At 36.5% G+C, this 22,726-nt stretch overlaps 1 protein-coding gene across 7 annotated transcripts in view; it reads right to left on the bottom strand.

Annotated features, from left to right (window-relative positions):
* Positions 1-22,726, bottom strand: part of SDK1 (sidekick cell adhesion molecule 1) — a 393,578-nt gene that overhangs the window by 255,910 nt on the left and 114,942 nt on the right. For all 7 annotated transcript variants that reach the window (XM_080556193.1, XM_080556194.1, XM_080556199.1 and 4 more), the window contains 2 exons: positions 19,851-19,957; positions 15,856-16,003 (listed from right to left, as the gene is read on the bottom strand). In XM_080556193.1, coding sequence (XP_080412319.1) covers positions 15,856-16,003; positions 19,851-19,957 — 255 coding nt within the window. The remainder of the gene's footprint in view (positions 1-15,855; positions 16,004-19,850; positions 19,958-22,726) is intronic.

Below are 22,726 nucleotides of genomic sequence, written 5' to 3'. Positions count from 1 at the left end.
TGCAATTTGCACAGAGGAAACATCTTTTCACGTAAGTCAGTGGCACATCAATGAAGACTAACAGCTTGTGGTTCAGTCCATTTTTACTGAACGGTAGAAATCAAGCGAAGTAGGTCAGCATCGTCGCCCCATAAGGTTTATCAGTAAGTTTCCTAAGTGAAAGCTCAAACACTAGATCAAAGCCTCACCTAGACTGACACACTCAAGGATCCCTCTAGGATGTGCTTCCTTATGAAAACTCTTGTTAGGTTCCATGGGAGCTTAAAGCCTGCACAAATGAAACGCTACCATTTCCTTGTTGTTGTACTTTACAGCTCCTTGAAAAACACTGTTATTCTCTCCAAAGACTGTAATTGAAAGTTATAAGTTATAAAAACTGATTTATTCTTGCTGAAGGACTATTTAAAATGATCTGAACTAACTGAAATTTAAAGTTTAAAAACCACATCAATAGTTCTATCCTCAACGTTTATTTAAAAGAGATTTAGAACAGAGCAGTATGATATAATTTAAAAGTGAATTCAACAGTTGTTTTTGCTCCCTTAGAGAGCAGTTACTGCCTGTCATATAATTAAGTGAATATGCCACTGACAGAATACACAAAGCAGCAGGGAGTACAGGAAAATACAGAAGCTTCTTGTATATCCGTAAGCCTTTCGGCTCACCACAGTGAGAAAAACCTGTCTAATATATTAAAAAGAGCGAATTAAAAGACATGATCAGAAACACAAGAAATTGCAAAAGAGAAGTTCTATCATTATATTTCATACTGGGTGTGAATCAGTCCAGATGATGCTCGATGAATTTTATGACATATTACAAAACATGCTGTACATTTTATCTCACATATACACTTTATCTTGCATAAATTTAAAATTGATAAAAGTCAGCTAACAATAATAATGCACCTTGAAGAGCTACGTTGAAAGAAAGAATTTCACACAGCTTCCATCCACACTGAACACTGCAGTATCAAGGGCTTATCTACTCTATTTGAATCAGCCTAATACGTATATACAAGTGTAGGCACCTTTGAATTTTTTTTTTGTCTTCAATTATGAGACCCTCTACAATAAAGAAAAGGAAACAGCAGGTTCTTCCTCTTCTCTAGACAAGAATACAGTGAACAGAAGCTTTGGACTAGTGAATTTTGCTTCTCATACAAAGGTATATGTAAGTTATCATTATAAACGTCCAGATTTCTCAACACAAGACGAGACGTTTAACGTTACAACTACAAAGCTAGAAGACTTCCCCATGAGATATAAAACTGGCATTAACATGCCATATTTTAGACAGCAGTCAGTAACTCTTCCAGGAATATTTATCAGACTGTCTCATCTCTAGTCACTACTCCAGTGATACAGTATTCTCTTCTTAAGCATCACCAGCAGATATCATTACGTGTGTTCAGAATGAAACTGCAAATATGATAGAAACAGGCTAGTCAAAAATATTTTCATATGTAATTTTTTGGAAAACAAATTACAAAACTTTTCTTATAAAAAGGGACCTTTTCACAAACATAGGTATTGTTTCACTAAGTTTCAAAAGATATTCATTGTGCTCATAATATTGTTCAATGTCTTTACTCTTTCCTTCATATTGTCTTTGTATTGTAAATAAAGGTTTTATACGCATCCTCCACAAGCGTCTAATTTTCTTGCACACTTCAAGAGAGATTAAAAAAATCTTAAGGTATTTTAAGAAATTTGAGCAAGGTAGGAGAATGTTTTGTTTTAAATCTAGGTTTTAGAATTAGAATGATAGCACTGCTTCTTTGGAATTTCTTATTCCCTTCCTTTCTGCCAGTTTCACTTATTTAATACCTTAAATCGAGTACAAGTTTCTCATTATCTTCCTATAGTGGAGGACCCTACATGAATGGAGGACGCTCAGTGGAAGCACCAGGGCTGCTGGCAGCCCCGGGACCACTGGCTACGACAAGGGAACGGCTATAGCCACGTGCATCTGGGGAAGCCACAGAGGAGACCAACACGGGTGAGCCCCAGCTACAGTTTTTCTCACTGTCTTCCACTTCAGGGGAAATTCAGTGAGCATTACTTCTATTACGATTCCACTACAGTCTCATTTATTCCCATACTCTGTAAATAAACTTCATGCTTTTTGTTTATATTTTTTAATCTATTGTTGAGATTTCTGAAGAAGATTTATGAGAAATGCCTCCATAAGCTTAGACTAAAATTGCAGAAGCTAAAGATGAAACTCCAGCATAAAAGTTAGCATGTGAGCCAAGATAATAATAGACTAGCTGCTTTTTAAGAACAGAAGCAACCCTTCATAGTCTTGCCAGGGAAGAAGAGCACAGTCACAGAATACTAAACCCAAAACACCAATCTCCAAAGCCATCGATAGTCTCAGCATGTGGCCACATCCCACTGCTGCAGTATCTGGAAACAAGAATATATTTTGAATAAACATATGGTTGATGACAAATTAAGGTACATTTCCTCAGAGATGAGCTGCTGTTATATCACCCATGTTGAATTCCATCATCCAGAATCCCAAACCAACAAGCAAATTTTGGTCCCGTGATTCTTACCGCAGCGTTCAACGCAGCGATGCTGCGCACGTGAGAACATTTTTCTGGAAGCTTCCAATTACCATGGAATTTGGCTTAGGGATTTTTTGCACCATTGATTAAAGATAATTATGAAAAGAAAACTATGGCTACTAATTGTTGAAGTTGTAAGGGAATATATTGAGATGATTATCAACTTAATGAAGCTGGCACTGAAATACATTTTCCTGATCTGCTTACTCTGTGTACTGTGTCTTCTAACTGAATAATACGCTGTGTTTTTACTCAATCTCAGTAAATAACAGACTGATCTCTCTTGTTTACAAATGACAGCAAACAGTTCCAGGAAAAATAAAACAAACAAGCACAACATGCACTGCAAGAATCAACCATTTCAGTCTCAGTGAAAATAAGCTTTACAGAGAGATGCTTGTTTCAATATACTTAAAATTTGATGCTAATTTGTAATTACAAATATAATTCTGAACTACTTACTAATTAAAAATAATTTAGAGTGGAAATTTCATATGGATGCCTTTGTTTAAGTGCAAATCCACACAGACTGATTTAGAAAGCTAAGTAAAATACACCTTCTGAGGAGAAAAGAGAGAAATAAAACCGTATTGAAAAAAGTCCACCTTCTTCTGATTTCAGAAAGGTTAGTATCCCTGAAAAACTTTTGCATCTCTTTGTTTCTTGTTCTGTCTTTACTACTTATATTGAGAATAACCTTCTTTATTTCAATATGCATAAGGAGAAAACTGGGTGGTTTTGACTTCCTACCACCAATTTACCACAACTACTCAAAGCTTTGCCTGTGAAAGCTTGTTATTTTACTCTATGTATGTATTCCACCTTTACTAATATAAACCCTCCTTTTGATCTTCCGATGAATCTTTCCCTTGCAAGAACAAACTCCGAAGGGCCAGAGCTGAAGCTCTAGACTACTAAAAGTTTCTGACTTACTTTAGGTGTGAATATAAAGCAGCTAAAGGTGCTTTTTGGAGTTCATAAGAATGCTACAATCTTCCGTGGACATAGCCAGACTGGTACTTCAAGTAGTGCCACGATGAGCAAACTCATCAGGTCTTAACATACTAAACGTAGCACATTATTCTTACAAGACAACCGATCAGTGAGTAACAAACAAATCATTAAAAAACACCCTAATGTTCTTTACTTGTACAGTATTCATCTGTGCCCATATGAAGACAACTCCTAAGTTCACGATGATGAGCCTGTAGCAGTACTTCGCATAACTTTACAATTGCTTATGTTTTAAATGCTGTACGCATAGTAACTAATTAATCCTCATGATACGTGAAGCATGTGTGTAAGTGTTAGCTTATGCCCTGAAGCATGAGATTTCACTACCTTTACCACTGTTTTAGCTTTTGTAAAAATAAACGTTAACAGTAAGATAGAATGGTCCAAGAGAGAAAGAGGTAGTTACCTGCAGCTAGAGCATTTGATTTCAGGAGCAGCAATATTCCAAACACTGAGTGCAAACACATTTAATTCTACTGAACGTATCACTGTTATAAGTCATAAAAAGTAACCAATACATTATATCTTTCGTTATTCAAATATTGTACTCAATATAGCCTTTCTAATGCCACTGCAAATGGCCGCAAATCCTGCTCCAATTGCCAAGGAAATAACTAAGATGCAGAGTTGATTCTGAACAATCTTAATGTTTCTATAATTGGCTGATGTTGAATTATGAATTGTGATACGGCAAAAATGCAAAGGACAAAGCAAATTTACTTATTCATGACTAGAGAAGGCTACAATTGAACAAGGAAGGTTGAAAAAACAAGTACTAACTAATGTAGAACACTATGGGGGTTTTGAAAGAATAATGTAAGTTAATCATATACCAAAATAGCTCAGAACAATACTGACAGGAATTCGTGGGCAACTACAGCTGCTCTTCCAGTTTGTTCTATTTTAAGCTATCCTAGAAAGGTTTCCATTTTTATTCTCCTTGTGATATTGCTGCTGATCCTTCTCACTGCTTTTACCTAAGTTGAAATGCCCCTGCTACTACAGAAGTGAGTGACTCAGAAGACCCGGGTTCTTTACTTATCCGTGCACTGCAACAAAGCACCTTGTTGTTATCGTGGGGCATGGCATGGCCTAGGGAGGAAATACTTCGCTGTTCTGAGGATTTCCCCACCTGAACATACTTCAGCCTCTGCATAGCCCTGCCCTACCCACTCTCCCTTCCCCTTTACAGCTAGTATTATCACAGGGTGCAATCATCTCTGACAGTCACAACATGAAACAAATACAAAGAACTTCTACAGCATGACTGTCTTAAAGGAGTAGGAAACTGCTGGAACAGAGTGTCAAATCGAGAGCCTGAGTCTTCAAAACTCAGTATACTATACTTAAAAATGTAAATTTAAGAAACCTATTAAAATACTAGATTTTACATTAGCATTTATAAAGCACGCTTTCAGAGTCTTTATCATAATTCCAGTAAATCCCTTCTGCAGTTTAATAAAAGATACTCAACATTTGCATGTGAGTAAAGACCCAGTGGATTTTTTTTTAAGGTATGATATTAACAGAAAAAAAAGCAACCCTTTGAAAAGTCCTTTGATGTTACACAAACAAAGGTTTTATTATTATGTCATTTTCACAGGGATAAATGAAATATTAGGGAATTAAAGATTTGAACTATTAGCAAATTATCTGGCATCTAGCTGGGTGACTTAGACCTGCTGTCCTACTCTTTGACCATCGTACATCATGTGTATGCTCTTTGTATTACTCATGCTATATACAAAACAAAGCTGTTACACAATACGTCATTTTTGCTTTTGGTATAAAACAATCTGCCTATGCTACCTAATACAAAGGTATCCGTATCAAAAGAATGGATATGTATTGCATTCAATGAACATACATATTTTACTCCAAATATCATTACAACTCACACCTACCAGTAACAGAATTTTTAAGACCAGATTAAGTGAATAACCCATTTGGTACAGCAGGCTTCAGAGTTGATGACAGAAGTCTCAGAGACCTCACAATTCAATTACTATCTTCTAGTGAGTAAAAAGAGAATTCAAAAAGGTACTTCACAATCTGTAGTTTTCCAACCAATTAAATATTTTTTTCTTAAATAAATGAAAAAATGAATAAATAACGAATGATAATGAGGTTCTTAACTCATCCAAGACTACCTCGAGTAGGTTTCATGAGAGGAAGTAAGACATATTTTACACACTAGTTTTTTCTCACTTCATGCTTGGTATTTCTTTTCCATTCTGGAATTTTTTCCTGAATAAAAGTGGCTTCTCAAAGAGGCAAGAGGATGAGAGGATGACAACTGAAATTTTACCTTTATGAATCCTGATTAGTGAACCTTCAGCACCATAAACTTTTTTTATTTAGTGAAATCAACACTGACAGTTATGGATTAAAAGCTATCAGGCATTAAAACGTTAACCTGTCACTTCTCTTTATTTCACTGAAGCAAGGAGATTTTGCTAACTCCCTAACTCCTTTATTAAATTATCAGTGACATATTAGCTTATTTCTTTGTACTGGAATTTTAAATTATTAACATATGATAAAGGCCTATTTACACAATGTCTTTAAGATATTTTCAATTTTGCTGCTAAAAATTCTTTTAAAAACAAATTTACTCTTCAGATAATGCTGTTGAAACTAGAGTTGTATCCAGTTCATACAAGATCTAGGACCCACTAAAATGGTTGCACAATATTCTCTGTGCACACTCTTGCTGCTGTGATGCTTAGAAAATACACACCAGGTATTTATCCTCCTCCTTATTACATCATTTTTATTTTATTTTTAACTTTATGTATGAATGCAGAAGTAGATAAATCATCTATTTGAAAATATAGCTTGATTTGTTTATAATCATACATATATATGAATGACAATAAATATGAATAAATTATTGATAAAGCCAATACAAAGATGTGAGGGTATATATTTAGTTTAGGAAGTTGTTATGGCAGTAACAGTAAATAACGTGATCTAAGATCAGCTCCCGTGAAAGCACAGACTCCATACAGAAGCAAGAACTGAGAACTGGCAAAGCATTCCACTAGCCTCTGCACACTCCAGATATGGGACAGAGGGATAAGATTACCAGAGTAATAGTGTACCTGCCACCTCTAAGTGGGACCCTCCAGCTATACGTTGCCCTCTCAAGGCAGGGCATTTTTCCATTCTCTTCTATCACAATCCTAACTAAAAAATAGCAATGACAGCAATTGGACTTTGATGGAAACACCCAATATTGACTGCATGTGTTGGAGATTATTGACATTTTCTCTCTCCTTCATCACAACATTTTTGTTAAGTTGCAAAAAAACAGGAATAAAAAATAAAATGAAATGTACATAGAATTTTAAAAGCATATTATGAGCTGCTTGCTGCAGTATATGTTGGGTAAACAGAAAATGCAGCTGTAGAACAACAGACATTGAAATTTATAAGTATCCCAATAAACTCTGCTTCTTGCTGCTGCTAGGGCCAGTTTCAGTTCCCATGGAAACAGATGATGGATTGCCAAAAATGAGTTTTGATGTTTTAAAATAATCAGTGATTCGAACTAGTGATTATTATAAAAGTATTGCACTCTTCTTCCAGTGAAGAAGTATTACACTGGGAGTAGGAACAAGAACACATGGCAGCTGGCAGACAGCAACAGAGTTGTTAAAATTCTTGCAAACGGTATTGGTTGCTGAAGGACAACAACAAATGCAGTTTCTTGAAAGATTATTGAGCAAAATCTAGCAAAACTCTTTTAAAAAGTGAATAGCCTTTGACGTTTTGCAGAAAAAAATACATAAAAGGGCTTTGTACAGATCTTACCTTCAATGCTTTCATCAAGTGCTTTTCCCAAGTAAAGTCTCCTTTATATCTCTGGTTTGAGAATTCAAGTAGCCAAGAACATACAACACAAAAAATGCCAGAACGTGCTAACACTGAATCTATAACCTAAGATGTTTCCTCTCTTGCTTTTTAAGCTATGCATTTGTTGTTCAATCACGGTTGGTTCCAAGCCTACAGATCCCCAACCACACAGACAAGATGTGGGCCACATTCAGCTCTACCAGAAAGAGGGGTATGGCCAGAGGGAAGCAATGTCTAGGAGGAGACAGCAGTAATCTCTCCCTCTTGTAGTGTTTGGGACCCTTCCCCTGGCCAGGCCAGCCCATCTCCCGAGTTCCTCTCTGCCTTGCCTTCTCTCCATCGGGGTCGGACACCACACAACCCATGTCTATCCCACCCAGTACCCACAGACTTCATGCTTGCACCTGCCTTGACCCAGTCACTTTTCTTCATGGCTGCGCTGACAGCACGTACATCTCCCTCTCATCTCTACCCCTTCCCACTTCTATGATGACAATTAGGCTGATCTGGCTAGCGGCCGGATTTTGGAGGGGAAAGCGAAGAGCACGAAGGTGAGCAAGCGATGTCTGTGGTCACTCAGCAGCCAGATGCCTTTTGTCTATGGCTGGAATCGGCCCTGACATCTACAGCAACAGATCTGGGTGACACACATAAATAGCCACAGACATATAAACAAATAAAAGGTAGTGCTAACATGCAGCAGACAAATTCTGTATGAAAACTGGCAGTTTGACTGTTTTTTCTCTTTTAATTGCTAGATGCCTTTAGAAACTTTGACCAGAGCTAAAAATCATCCTTCTCATACAGATCAGATAGGCCCGTGAAAGCTCCGACAGGGCATTTACACTCTATTTAAATTCATTTGGAATCTGTTAGATGAAGGCCAGACAGAAAACAGCTAAAGATTCCACTCACAACTACGGATCAGAGATAAGCCGTAGGCAGGCTGCCAACTTCTTCCCTTCTCTGTAGCGTTAATTAATGTAAGGTCTGCTTCACATTTGCTTCCCTGTACCAAATTCTTTAAATCAAGTTGAATACTGTTAACAAACTACACTTGATGCAAATCAACCACAAAAACCGCAACACATCCCCAGTGTGCAAAGTTCTACTTTTTTTCCCCTCCTGAATCACACAAGTTTTCAATGTGAAAATAAATCTGCCAAAATGATAAGCTGTTAAGATGGTTCTACATAAATTCATATTATAAAATTACAAACTTGTGCCTTAACACCTTCACACATCATATAAATACCTACCAGAATCATAAGGAAAGACAGTATTTGTTTGTCTCTGCATAGAAAGAAAATTAATAATCCCTTGTAGTAAACAGCCGAAGTACTGACAGATACGTTTTACTTCAGTCAGTTTTGATTAATAAAAGCTAATTGGTAAACATAAGACATTACCTGCTGCTATACTTGATAAGTCACTAGCATTTTGCATCTATTTCCACAAAGATACAGATGTGTGAGGGGTCATAGGAAATAAATTGTTCATAGGGATTTGTGAATAATTGCTATTTGCTAAGCATAAAACAAGAGCTCTATCTGGCATATGTGCTCTTAAAAATGATCACAACACTTCTAAAAGGTCTTATCTTGTCTGCACATTAAAATGTTTCAGTTTGCAGATAGGGTAGTTCAAAGATAGACAAAATGTTTTCCCATAAAATCACATCAGCTGTTAAGGAATTTTATTAGCTATTTGATCCTAATACTATAATTAGTTCTGGAAATATAGCAGGTGGAAGGAGTGAGCCCCAAAGTACAACGACAGTGAGTCTTCGTATCTATCTACCTCTAGATCAGATATGATTTTTAGAAAAATTGAAAAGAACTTGCACTAAGAGTAATGCTATTAACACTTTGCTCGTAGTCCACAGTTTTTTTCAAAGTACATTTGTCTCCAGAAAGCAACAGACTCATAAATCAATATCTTACTGCAAGCAGTGATAACTAAATCATACTTAGAGCAAAAAGGTTTCTTTCTAGTGACACTTCCATCCATTCCCTGTTGTTTTACAAATTCTAAATCTATGATTAATAAGCATAGTGACACAAAAAATGATTTTGTTCTTTAAATGTAATCATCTTAGAAAAAACAGTATCTAGTAGTCAGATTTTTCTCTTAGTGATCTTTAAAGTTTCACTGATATTTACAGCTATTAAAGATTGCACTGAGAGATACTATTAGCAGCTGACGCCCATTAAAACACAGTAATAGTTCCAAGAATCCACTCTCTTTATCAAAAGCATGGATTTTGCAGTGCTGATATAATAGCAGCAACTTCCCCTGGTTCATAAAAAAATATACGCATTAAAAAATTCCATGTTTCATGGTCCAAATTTGTAATGAAAAATATTGGTCAAATCCCAAAATGCGCCTTGCACCCCCTCAGAATTTATCTTTTGGGAAGAATCTGCTTTCAAATGAGCCCTTCAAAGAGGCATGGTTTTGGCAGCAGTTTTTTTCTACTGTCCCTCTTCCATGCTTTCACGGGCTGTGTCCCTCCTACGTACCCTGAATTCAGCACACATGATCCCCAAATATGACTCAGACTTCTTCTCCCTTCACCTAACCAACTAGATGTTTCATCCTAAAAGTTAAGAGGTCTGAATAAATTAATTATTCAAACATATATTTAAAGCCAGTGGCAAACTATGAGCAGAGAGAAAAACAGTGAGGTTGAATCTAGACAAGTCAAACAGCTTTAGAAAATAATCCTGGGATTTGTTGTTAACCAAGGTGTTAATGTTTTCCCTCTACTGAACACAGTAGACAATAATACTCAAAACAGTCCACTGACAGCACCCAGGAATCAAACTTAGTACTTGAGAAGATGATGGGAGGTTTCCCTACGGTCTTTCGTATGCCTGTGAGTCCTGGGCATAGCAGTAAAATTGTGTGAGATTTCTTGTGCTGCCTGTTCATTTAAATTTGAATCACTCAATGCAAAAGTTTAGTTAAAAATTAATAACAGGATAGTAATGTATTTCATTTAAAGGGAGTAATTTAATTCTACCATATATTCTTCTTTCTCAGGTACTTAGAAGTTGACTTGAAAATTAACGTGGAGCATGTAAAAGGTAGAGATAGATGAAAGCAACTCAGTTTTCTTGTCATGCCTCTTACTGCTGAGAGGTGCCACTTCATAACACGTTAGCAAACTGGAGAGATCTGCAAACTTTATTCTTTAAATTATTACTCAGCTAATACACAGCAGAGTTGACAGTCTGAATTTATTGTTCGTTAATGCTAATCATCAGAATTTTAATTAAAGTATTATCTGGTGTATGTGAAAAGTAATTATGTGCAACTAACGTAAGTTGTATGACAGGCTAGTATTTGCAGAGAAATGCATTGCTGGCGCTAGAACTGCTCATATAAAATCAAGTGCTGTTTGTTTTAAAGTGAAAAATGTATACATGGAGCATTAAGTGAGCTGTTATCATCCAAAAGTTAATCTAATGCTAATATCAACCCAAAATCAAATATATTACTCCCAGATACTTTATTCTCATTTTTCAAGTCTGTTTAGCTATAGCTACTTTTCTTTGTTAAACTGTCATTAATGTATGTGCCATTTTACCTTAACAAATGGCTAGAAAGTCTGCATCAGCTTTGCTTAGTTGTAAGGTATTATGAGTGCTCAAAACCAAAACAAGTCGTATTTGAGGGCTGCTTGTGCCTAACATTTTTTTTTCCACAATCTGTCAGCACATTTAGACTCTGTAAGATCTAGTAATGACCACACACATTCAAATGCATAATGAATTGTTCTTACTGAAAAAAAAAAAGACATTCATGTATACCTAAAGGCAATGCAATTCATCTTCACTGTCTGGCATGATGAAGTGCATTTGTGAAGTGTTTTGATTCATTTACAGTTAACTAGGTGGCAAAACATCCACCCAGCTAAAAAGGACACCCCAAAACTGATTTTACGTGACAAAAATGAACTTTCCTGATTTGCGACAGAAAGAATTCCACTAGCAAAAGACATATGAGTTAATATTCAACTATCCGCAGCTTGCTAGGGGGAAAAAAATTTCACTCTAGATAGTTACTGAAGATAGCAAAAATGTCTTTATAGCACAAGTTTTCTTCTTAAAGAAGAAACCAAGAGTAAATGATATGACTGCTCGAGCAAACTTTTTCAGTGAAAAAGTCCTTCACTTAGAAAAAAGTACAAAAAAAACCACCTAAGAATACTAAGGATTTAATTCCTCACTATTTCAACTGAAAGGCAGTTGTAGACCTGGACAGTGCTACTATCCTTTGTGCCTCTCCAAGGCGTAGATGTCTCATGTAAAGAAAGTAAAATGCTCTCTGCTTTGAACTATTGCTCATCTGCCTGATGAAGTACACCCAGGCAAGGTAAGCTGAAGACATGACAACTCAGAGTAGCAATTTCTTTTGATAGAGTTACCTTTAGAGAGGTTATTGTTTTCTGTAAGATGTGAGGGGAAATAAGTGGAATCATCCCATCAGTCAAGTCCCTGGATAACAGCACAGTTGTTATTCCACATTAGTCTACTGGTGTATCTGGAAAGCATTAATCTGTCAAGGTGTAATATGAAGCATCTTCTAAAGCTTCTATGAAAAATTTCACATAATTTAACTATAAAAAACATCTCAGAACTTAATTCCTCTCCTTGCTTACTTTCTCTTGCTGCTGAACTTCTGGTCTTCTCTCCCAGATTCCCCATTTCATATTTTTCTACCATGTCCGCAGCTTCCTTCTGATGATCTAGGAACATGCCTTTAAAATATTGAATTGAAACTTTGCGAAGGATAATGCACAAAAGCCAAAATGAATATATATGCACACTGTGCTAAGTGGGAGAAGAAAATCCTAGGACTTAAATTTTTAAATACATGCCATCATATCTCGCTAGCTCTGCTGCAGATATGTTACTGGCCCTAAGTCAGAAACTATATCAACAACCCTCTGAGTATATGCAGGCCATTTGCTTCACATTCATATATTACAAAGAGATTTGTTGGCTTTACATGCCCACTCATTTAGGAGGAACTTGTCATGAAAAAGGTTACATAAAAAAAAATAACACCCATTATTCTTATCTTGGGTCTTTGACAAATTGTATGGCAAGAACACCACTGAGGTAGGAACTAATACATAGTTGTTTGCTACAATTTCTGCCATGAATTATGCTGCTAGTTAAGTTAAATAGAATATGCAGTTTGAAAAAAAAAAAGCCCATGTCTCAAAATGAAACTTTCACCCAGCAACATCTTATCTATGCTGGCTCAGAGTAAGATTGACATTCTGACTTCTTCATAAAAGGCGGTGAAGCCAAAGCTATCCACTGAATCAGAACTCCCACTCTCACTCTAAACAGTTGGTACTTTCCAGCTAATGACCAGTAGGAGAAACAGGAAATTACAGCTCTGTTCCATTTGGTCATCAGAATTCATTACAGCTAGCAACTGTATTAAGGTATACAAATAATATTAGAAACCCCAAAGTACAAGAGTCTAATTTGATATATTTGTAAAGCATCTCCAAAATAATACATACAGTGATACCAGAATTTTGTGACAACTCAGCAATACACCTTCTGTCATTTTAGCTCCCTAGAAAGACACTACTATTGGAATGCTGAAAAGCTGGCAGAACTCCTCCCCTAAATGTCCTTAATACCAGTAAACATTAAGAGAATGACATCAGTATTTACTACTTTAAAACTCCTATATAAACCTTGCTGCGTAGCCAATTAAACGTCATTCCTTGAAACAGCTCAGGACACCTTTTTCCTTTTTTCCAAAACTACTCTTCACTTTTGATGTTTCATATTTCTCACCTCGTGAGAAAAGTCAGCATATTGTCTATGTCTCTTTCCACATCTATGAAATTAATTCAGTCCAACAGGGACAGCAGTCCTGTAACCCTACATAAATAACGCTTGGGATCATTAACACCCGGCATAATCATGTGTTCCTTAAGACTTCTGTGTAAGTAAAAGTTAACTCGAGGAACTATATGAATGAGCAGTTTTCTTAGAAGTTGCTAGAGATAAAAAAAATGGGACAATGCCAACTTTGTCTGTATTCAACAGGCACTGACAAGAAATTATTGTGTACCATAACCACCTCTTTTGTCCTCGTCTTCAGCACTGTTTATTTCCTCAGTCTGCATACACCGCTGTGATGTCACTTGGAAATCATTATTATAGCTGACAGACTAGCTGACTGATTTGGCTAAATCATCGTAAGCTTAAGACGATTAAAAAAGCTTTATATTGATTTAGCAATATAAGGGACTTTTAACCAGGTTAAAGAGCATCTCAACAAGGTGGTTGCATCAATTTAACTGATCCGTTTAGTGGCTGATCCTGTTAGATAGGTGCATCAGTCTCACTGGATCACCTACTAAACAGATGAGTTAACTTGATACACCTCGTAGAGTACAGAAAATATGACTTGAAATGCACAACCTCCTCCACAGAGAAGAAAAAGAGTTATGGTAAGAAAGGCTATTTTTACATTTCTCAGATTTTTATACACATCCTCATTGTGTCTCAGGTTCCAAGTACTTTTAGGGCTGCCATATTTACTTCCAGAATTTCACAGGCAGCAATATGTGAGTGGGTGCCCTACAATTTTTCTAATACTTTGAGGAAGCAGTAGACCTATTGCACAGAGTGCACAGGTGATTGGTGTGAGCACCATAAACCTGTCACTTCCTGAACTTATCAGGCTTACTGTATGAGATATATCAAACTTCCAAGGAGGTTCACACTTTCAGCATATGTACTTCTTTTTAAAAAAAAAAAAAAAGCGCAGAATTTCCTTCACAGCCACCTCAGATATAAAAGTCCTCAAATTCCTTTCAGATGAAATTTCTGACCAGGTAAATAAAACATACGTTGAAAAAAATGGGCTTATTCCATCCCTATCATAAAACAGAATTTTACAGTTCTCCCATTCATAAACATTAACACAGTGCTATGAATTACAAGTGATTTTACCCTAAAAATCCCAACAGACAAGGAGTAAGAGTAAGGCATAGCATATGAAAATAAGAATTTAAAATCAAGAAATACAGGAAACATCTCTACTTGTAATTTTCCCAAACTGTAAGAGAACCTACCCGAAACTCATTTTCAGACACTGCATGCTTGTCTAGGTCACTCTGTTCTGTTCCCCAGCAATTGTTTCCAAGAAACTGCCTGATACCTGGACAACAAGGCTTTTTCACTATCTGCAATTATTTTTTAATTGTGTATTCTTAGTATTGACAAAAGAAAATTTGTCATGCAGCAGGAGTGCAAGAAGTAGGTTCTTAATGGTTAATAACTCAGGATTTGTCACTTCACTCTCTTCAAGAGATTGCCCAGAAACCCATTGTTTCAGCTTCCAGCTTGTTTCCCATCAAATTACTATTAATCTACTCATAAATTATTACACAGTTGCTTCACAGCCTTGCAATACCAATTTTAAAGAAGAGTCTGTAACACTAGCTTTCGCATTTACAAAATGAACATGAGCACCAGTAAAATATGCAGTATGGATTAATAAAATTCAAATCCAACAAGAGTTTTCCCTCTCTAGTATAAACTCTGAAGACCCAGCAGCCTTTCTGCAGCTTCCTAAGATCCCATAACCATCACTTGCTAATGTGTCTTGCAACTTCAAACACATGAAAACACACTGCAAAGATGAAATAACCACCAACATACTTGGCATTTCCTAACAAATTTGACAAGATATATATCTATATATTTATACTTTATATATATACACACATTTTTTTTTTTTTAAATTTTAGAGCAAGCCTCCACAGTCTTTAAATCAGTTTAAGGTTAAAACACAGGATGGCCTTCTAACTGTTTCAGAAAATGATAAACAAGCACATCTTCAGATAATAACTAACCACAGTGGTCTTTTGTCATTACTGGGTGAGCTGCTAATTAGTCAAAAAGAAATAAACTTTCATTGTAAGCTAAAAACACAAGGAAAAATAAGATTTGTATGGTGAGGGAAACAGTATTGAGCATAAGTCCATGTGAGAAAATCAGACCCATCAAAAAAGAAAAATTTAAGTATTCATTTAGTCCACTGAAGTAAATATAATCTAGAGATGAGCATTTACTTTTCCAAAATGTATCATGGAAATGAATAGCATGAAGTAAGTGCAGGCATTCTACATATCCGCTCCCGTATGCTGCACCAGGACCATTAAAACCACATGAATTATTTTGTCAAACTGCTTAGGAAGTTCAGAGATGGTCTTAAAATAGTAATTTATCTCAAACTTAGTATGAACGAGGCTACTTTATTCTCTTTAAACCTTAATTAGCTTACTTAAAATGTAAGTTGTGTTATCAAAGGTAATTAATCATATTGTAGGGTGGCATTTTTTGAGTTTTAAATTGACTTACATTCTGCTGCTTGGTATAATCTTGTGCCCGTCTCTAAACCATGTCACTTGCGGTCTTGGATAGCTGAGGATGTGCAGGAAATTCAGAACAGCAGCTTGTCCTTCAGTCACTGTTTTTCTCTGGTTTGTGTCCATGAAGTTTCCCATGTCTGCAAAGACAAAAATTACATTAAGTCCTGAAGTTCTTGTCTCACTCCCCATTTCATTTCAGTGGCCAGAAAAAGAAATACTTCTGCTTTACAATAGTCATTGATATTGCTACAATTAGTCAATATTACATGACATACCATGAGACATTGTTAATTAACACGGATCTGGGTGAGCAGTAAAGCACAAGGCAAAGCCAAGTGTTGCTAGTGCACGCAAGAAGTGCATCAGTAAGCAGTACAGAATGGCCACAGCATTCTTTTCAAATACCGAAGTGTTTTTAACCAAAAGTGACATTTTAATGCAGTTTTTGTTGGTTCTGTTGTTGTTTTCAATAAGTCCTTGTAGTATATAAAATAAATTCCTATTCAGTGCAAGAAAACACAATTGGTACATATAATTTGATGATTTCTTGTTCACCAAATATTTTTATCATAGCATCTTTCCTTCTATTCTACACAAATAAGCAGCTGCATCACCTGTAGTCAAATGAATGAATAGCCAGATCTGAGTAAGCCATTATACTCACATGCATATCAAAATAACAAGTCTATAGTCATGTTGGTAGCAATTAGTTCTTCTGGCACTATACTACGATTCAAATAGGTCTTCGACATTTACAAAAGCATCAGTAGTATTAAACAGCAGCTTTTAGCAAAAATATTAATGGAAGAAAGAAAACAACAGTTGCAGAACCCGTCGCTGAAGGTTTCATTTCACAGACAAGTTCACGTATCTATGGAGTCCTTGTTAAAAATTCAGTGAATATTTTTTTTCTTGGGTTTCTTTTGCTTTTTGTATCTCATTTCTATCCATTAAAATAAGCACGGCTGTAGGCTCCTACTTATTCACCCTCCAAAGAACTTCTATGCATTTTAAATTTGCTTTAAACCAAGAAACCGATACACATGACTATTCTGGTTTCTGCCACTGAATTCTTGTGTTTTGTTTTTAGAGGCCACAGGATTCTTTACAAGCTCTTTGGGGCAGAGGGATACAAGCGACACGGAAACATAGAAGTACACTATCAGGTCTGTGGATCAAAGGAGATTAGAAGAGATGGAACAAAAGCAGGAATTAAAAACACATGGTATTTTACAGCTTTAATTATCTTTCTGATTTTCACGTTATTTATTCAGACATAAACATCATCATATTTCCTCTGTTGCTCCTTATTTCTTACAACTGTAATCATATCATCTACTTGAAGTTTCAAACCACGTAGGTGGATCTAATTAACTTCCCTGTCATAGTTATTTTAGTCTTCACAATCCCAGAGTTTTAAGCCCATTCTGTAACTAAGATTTACTCAGCAATTTCCACACACATACCTGTTCCCATTCAGTTAAGTCATACATTAGCATGCACTAAGAACATTCTAAAAATTATTTAACAAGTTCCCTGCTACTTCAGATATACAGGACAGGGAAAATACCTCAGATCTTTCTCAATCCAGCTTATTCTTGTGCCTTACAATTTTTCACTAGAGATCTTAAGTTTCTTAAAGTGTATCAGCGAGCATTTTGTAGCCAGTGGCAAAAAATAGTTCATTTCCTGTAAACCCTTCTGAGTTAAACATGTAATACACAGTTCCTCGTAACTCTTAATAAGTGGGGATAAGCTGACTTGAGTGACCCCTTCTAATGCTACTTTCCAGTATGTTTTCAGAAATAAAGTAAAATTTGGTAAAATATCAGGTATTTTATTATGCCTACGTACCTTAAAACAATTAATTTAGATTGAAAATGTTAAAACACAATCACGTAGTGTCAGTAGCTACCCTGGCTATAGGAGAAAGGATGTTTAAAGCTGGCAGAACACTGGAATCCGTGTGAATAAAGTGCAAGTCTGACTGAAAAGTTTCACAACAGACGCAATATAGGTCACTATAGGATCAAGACCAAAGATCTCCCAGGTCATATAAAATCTGCTTTGCTTTGTCTCAATGGCTTTGTCAGTGCAAATAAATAAATAAATAAGCTGCTTAACTCACAGAGAGAAGTCTTAAGAGACAGCTTTTTAGCCTTGTTCTCATTGCAGAACTACAAATTAAATGGGGGGAGGGCGGGTGGAATTTAAAAACCGAAAAGTAAACTATTACACTTCTTTCTCTCAAGAACCACCAAACACACAAGCAAAAAAAAAAAAAAAGCGTGGAGAAATAAAGCACTTGACTGAACACCTTTTCCTCATTCAGAAGGGAATGAAGCTGTCTTTTCAGAAGACAAAATTCTTGAGCAGCATCAAGGTAAACTATTCCTGCGCCGCCTCCTCCCCATCACTCCCACAAGCACTTCCTTAAGAACTGCTCCCTCTGCTCCACCACTACAACCGCGGTACAGCTGCGTGGGGAACCAGATGGGGGGCGGGAATGAACGATTTTAACAAACCCTACAATTTTTATTTTTCCAAGTATTGGAGAAATTTCTCAAGTCTACAGCTGCACAAACAAGCTTTCCAGCTCAGCCTAAAGGGATAATGCACTACGCTGCGGTACAAGAGTGGGAAGGAGGAGGAGAAAACGAGGATGTTTCTCCAGTACTGGTGCCAGATTTTTTGTTCCCTGAAACTACACCTGTAGATGCACCTCCTGAGGCTTTCAGGCTAATCTAATGGCAGTCTGTGATAGAAGGAAAAGGACCTCACACTCACCTTTCCTCTTCCTTCTTGCTCCATCTTTCCCCACTGCTCCCTTCTTGCTCCATCTTTCCTGTTGGAGCTCCCCACCCCATTCACAGCTGCCTCACTTGTACCAGCTTTCACTAGATCCTCTATGATACAATCCACTAAAGATGAAAAATATTCTGAGAATTATCTCCAAGGGTCTGACACATGTCAGACAAGATCACTAAAAGAGGAGCATGCAGCAAGGGCATAAGGGGTGGGAGAAGGCAGAGGAAGAAAATCCCATTCTGACAGCAGAGAATTTTTACATTAGTATCTCTGAAACAATACCACTGAGAGATCAAACATCAAATTATGTGACTATATCTGTAATATCAGTAATTTACTGCAATACAGTAAGTTAGTGAACGACACCAAAACTTACGTAGTACCACTTGGAACTATTTTATTTTAAAGCACAGAAAATTCCACGTAACTTCCCTCATGACACAGTTAATAACTTGCATCAGCTCCTTGGAACTTTTTTCTAATAATTCAATTTAACTGAACTCCACTTTGTCAAGACATTTACTACCACTGAATTTTCATTTATTGACACAGAGGATGAGAAATTTGATCCCACGTATCAGATTGCTAACATCCAGGATAGAAAACTGTCTCTCAATTTATTTTTTTAAAAGACTAAGGCCGAATTTTATTATTACTGTTTCCAGTAAATAATGAAATAATAAATCTGCTTGGGGAAGAGACTTTAATGTTTGGTTAGCAAGGTTTTGGCTACGAAACATGTACTTTTGTAACATAAAAGTTATGATCTGAAATCTTCATAGAGCTGTCCACCACACTGTTCTCTTTCGGATATCCTCTCCTGTCTGCTGGGCTTTTGTTTTTGATTATTGTGTGCTATATGGCCTTTGTTAATCCCTGCACATTGGAGAAAGACATAATATTTTTCACTCGTCCTACAACTGTCTCCACATCATCTCATTTTGATGGCTTGGAAGAGTTTAAATCTTCCTCTAAAGAACTAATATTGCATCGTTTTCTGTTTGTTTCCCAGAAGATAACTACAGTGAATATGAAACTTCTTGTAAATATAGTAATTTTAAAAATTAATTTTATATCCAATATGTTTTTGAACTAGCAAATTTAATTGGAACATTGTTTTTTACCCACAGAGTCAGTTAGCTAATGCATGACAGAAAAACATCCATTCAAACCTACATGCCACCTGAACTTCAGATCTTCTTTGCAGCAATGCCCCCATCCTGTTTCGTACAACGCATTGATAAAAGCCTGCATCGGACCTCTGCAAAGCTGGGATGATGTACCTGCAAGACAAAAGTACAGAATTACAACCCTCTTCTTACCTGCAGATCAATGCTACTTTCTGTGGCATTTCTTATTGTTCCTTTAAGACTTTACACATTGTCTGAAAGGCATATTGTATTTTGTCTTATGAGTTGTAGTCACATAGTATCTGGTCTATGGCCACAATATTCTCTGTACTGTATCAAATTAAAAATACTTGAAATGTATTAAAAAACTCTGTCTTAAGAACTACATTTAATAAGTACTAATTAGTCTCCACAATTTTCTTGAAATATAAACTTAAATGTTTTGCTTGGTTTCATCTGCCCTCATTCAAAAGGCAAAGAATGCCTGGTATTTTATTTAGAGCTGGTACAAGAAGACTGCCATCTAAATGGAAGCAACAGGAAACCTCACAAAAAATATCAAAGCTCTCCAATGAAAAAAGGTTTTTACTATGCTGTGTGACCAGTGTAACTCAGAAGAGCACTGGAAAAGACACGGTGCCCTGTACATTATATTTGTTTTGCCCTTCAGTATCCTTAAAAAGTCACTTATTCTGCTAATGCTCACCTTCTTCATTCAACTATATCTGATTACCTAACATGAAAATGAGCTGATAGGCACAGTTTTAATGTGAATAAAACACATGAATAATATAGATAATCCTGCATTAAACAAACATTAATCAAAGCACATATTCCCCCTGGTCACCTTCTGGAGATATTATGGTAGGATTAATGAAAGTCTTTATGAAAAGATAAGGGAAAATAATACTGCTGAATTTTAATCTTTGAAATTTAATTCCACTAAAAGAAAGGATCTCTTCCCATACTCACACATACTATAGACACCCACATACAGAGCTAATATGTGAACAGGATCAGACAGAATAAAAACAAAGGATATACAAGAAATCTACTTGAAGTGATAAGTGAAGTCTGTAATCACTGCATTATAATTACAATCAAAGATATTATAGCAAATGGGTCAGACAACCTAAAACGGCAAACAAAAACAGAGCCCAACAAATTTCACCGATGTGATACATTGAAAACCCTGGCTCCCTAGGAGCAATTATAGGCAATTGCATCGTCTGTCTGCACGGGTGCCTAAGCTGACTCCTGCTGACCTGCTTTGGAGCAACCAGCAAATTTTCTTTAGTGATTACAACAATTTGTACTGGGAAGAGAAGGAAGACTCAAACCAGTGCTCTGTTAGGGAGCAGCAAGCCAGACAATCAGCACACAAACACTCGCCGTCCAGTGAGAATACAGAACTGAATTAGCCATGTTGCCTCAAGTGATGAGTGTGACATAAGAAACACAAAACAGGTGAAAACACAGGGCATAGGATAGAAATAAACACAACAGAAGGCTTCCTAAATTTCTTCCAAAATCATTTCCTTCTCTGCCAGGCAGATGACTGCTGCAAAGCATCGCTAGCCAAAAAATAACATTTAAAGATTCTGACAAATATCGACGATTCTTCGTAACAGTTAATTTTACCACAGTTTATAGCTTTACAAGCTTTTCTTCCTCCCATAAAGACTTGGTATTGTACTTGGCTAACATTTATTCTTCTGTTTGTCTATTAAATGGAGCCAAAACTAAAGGCTTCTTTCTTTGCTATTCATCTGCACCAAGACATAACGCAGAGTTCGTTTTTCTGCTATTAGGACAAAACAACTCAATTAGATCAGAAGTATCTTACATTGGTTTTCTTTTGTGACTTATTAATGTTTCAGCAGGAAACATTCTTAATACTTAGCCTAAAGAAAAGAAAAATCTTTTAGCAGGAACACTTTTAGGAGCTTACAGTGAAAATCCCATCTGTGCTGGCAATTCCAGCACAGCCCAAGCCTGCTGAGCGCTGGGCTTCGCAGTGCACCCACCAGCCAGTGCCATGCAGGTAAGGCAAGCAAATGGGCACGCACTGGAAAACGGTCTTGGAAATTGGATGATTTCCATTTTTTTCTGGGTAATTGTACAATGGGATACGGGCAGATTGTCAAAGAAAAAAGGACAAGAGCTTGACAAAGATTTTGGAAGGGTGCTGTAAAAGGTAAGAAGCAACAAGGAGGAAAGTAGCGTGACCTCTAAGGAAAGAAGTAAAAGGAAGTGAAAAAGGTTTGACTGGTGCATGGCTCTTGTTTGAGATGAGAGAGAAGAATGCTGAATGAACAGGCATACAAATATGATGCCAGTCAGATACTTTTAAGTAGCTTGCAAAGGAGGTGCGCTACTGCTTAGACATAACATTGGTTTCTTAAGCTCAATTAAATTAATATCCTCGGGCCACAACAGCAAATAAGGAAGATGTCTTCGGTCCAGAACTTAATTCCAAAGGAAAAAAATGGAAGAAAGTCACTGCCTGAACTTTGAACACTCTTAAATTATAGACACAACCAAAATTGCTACTTCAGTCAGCAATATTGATTTGTTTTCATTACATGCATCTCAGATCACAACGAACGTATAAGGTTGTTTTATAAATTCTTAATAGAAACTAGTGCATGCACAGTCACTATAAAAGCCAGGCTATGTGCATAATCAGCATCATTTACAAAGAAAAGCTGTTCATTCAGGGTCACCGATGTCAAAATGCAAAGACTCCAATTAGTTCTTTACTCACTTGGTGTGTTATAATAAGCTTTGGATATTTCCAGCCTATTACAATATAGACATTACTTTAACTAAGACACACTAAGTAATATCAATTACTGAAAATCTTTGATCGATGATTCAACTTGTAGCAGAAGTCACTTACACAGGAAAGATTCATGCATT

Source organism: Anser brachyrhynchus, assembly GCF_964034855.1.
Source record: "Anser brachyrhynchus genome assembly, chromosome: 15".
NCBI classification, from domain to species: Eukaryota; Metazoa; Chordata; class Aves; order Anseriformes; family Anatidae; genus Anser; species Anser brachyrhynchus.
The sequence above is the reverse complement of the archived record's forward strand: the minus strand, read 5'-3'. Positions and strand labels throughout refer to the sequence as shown.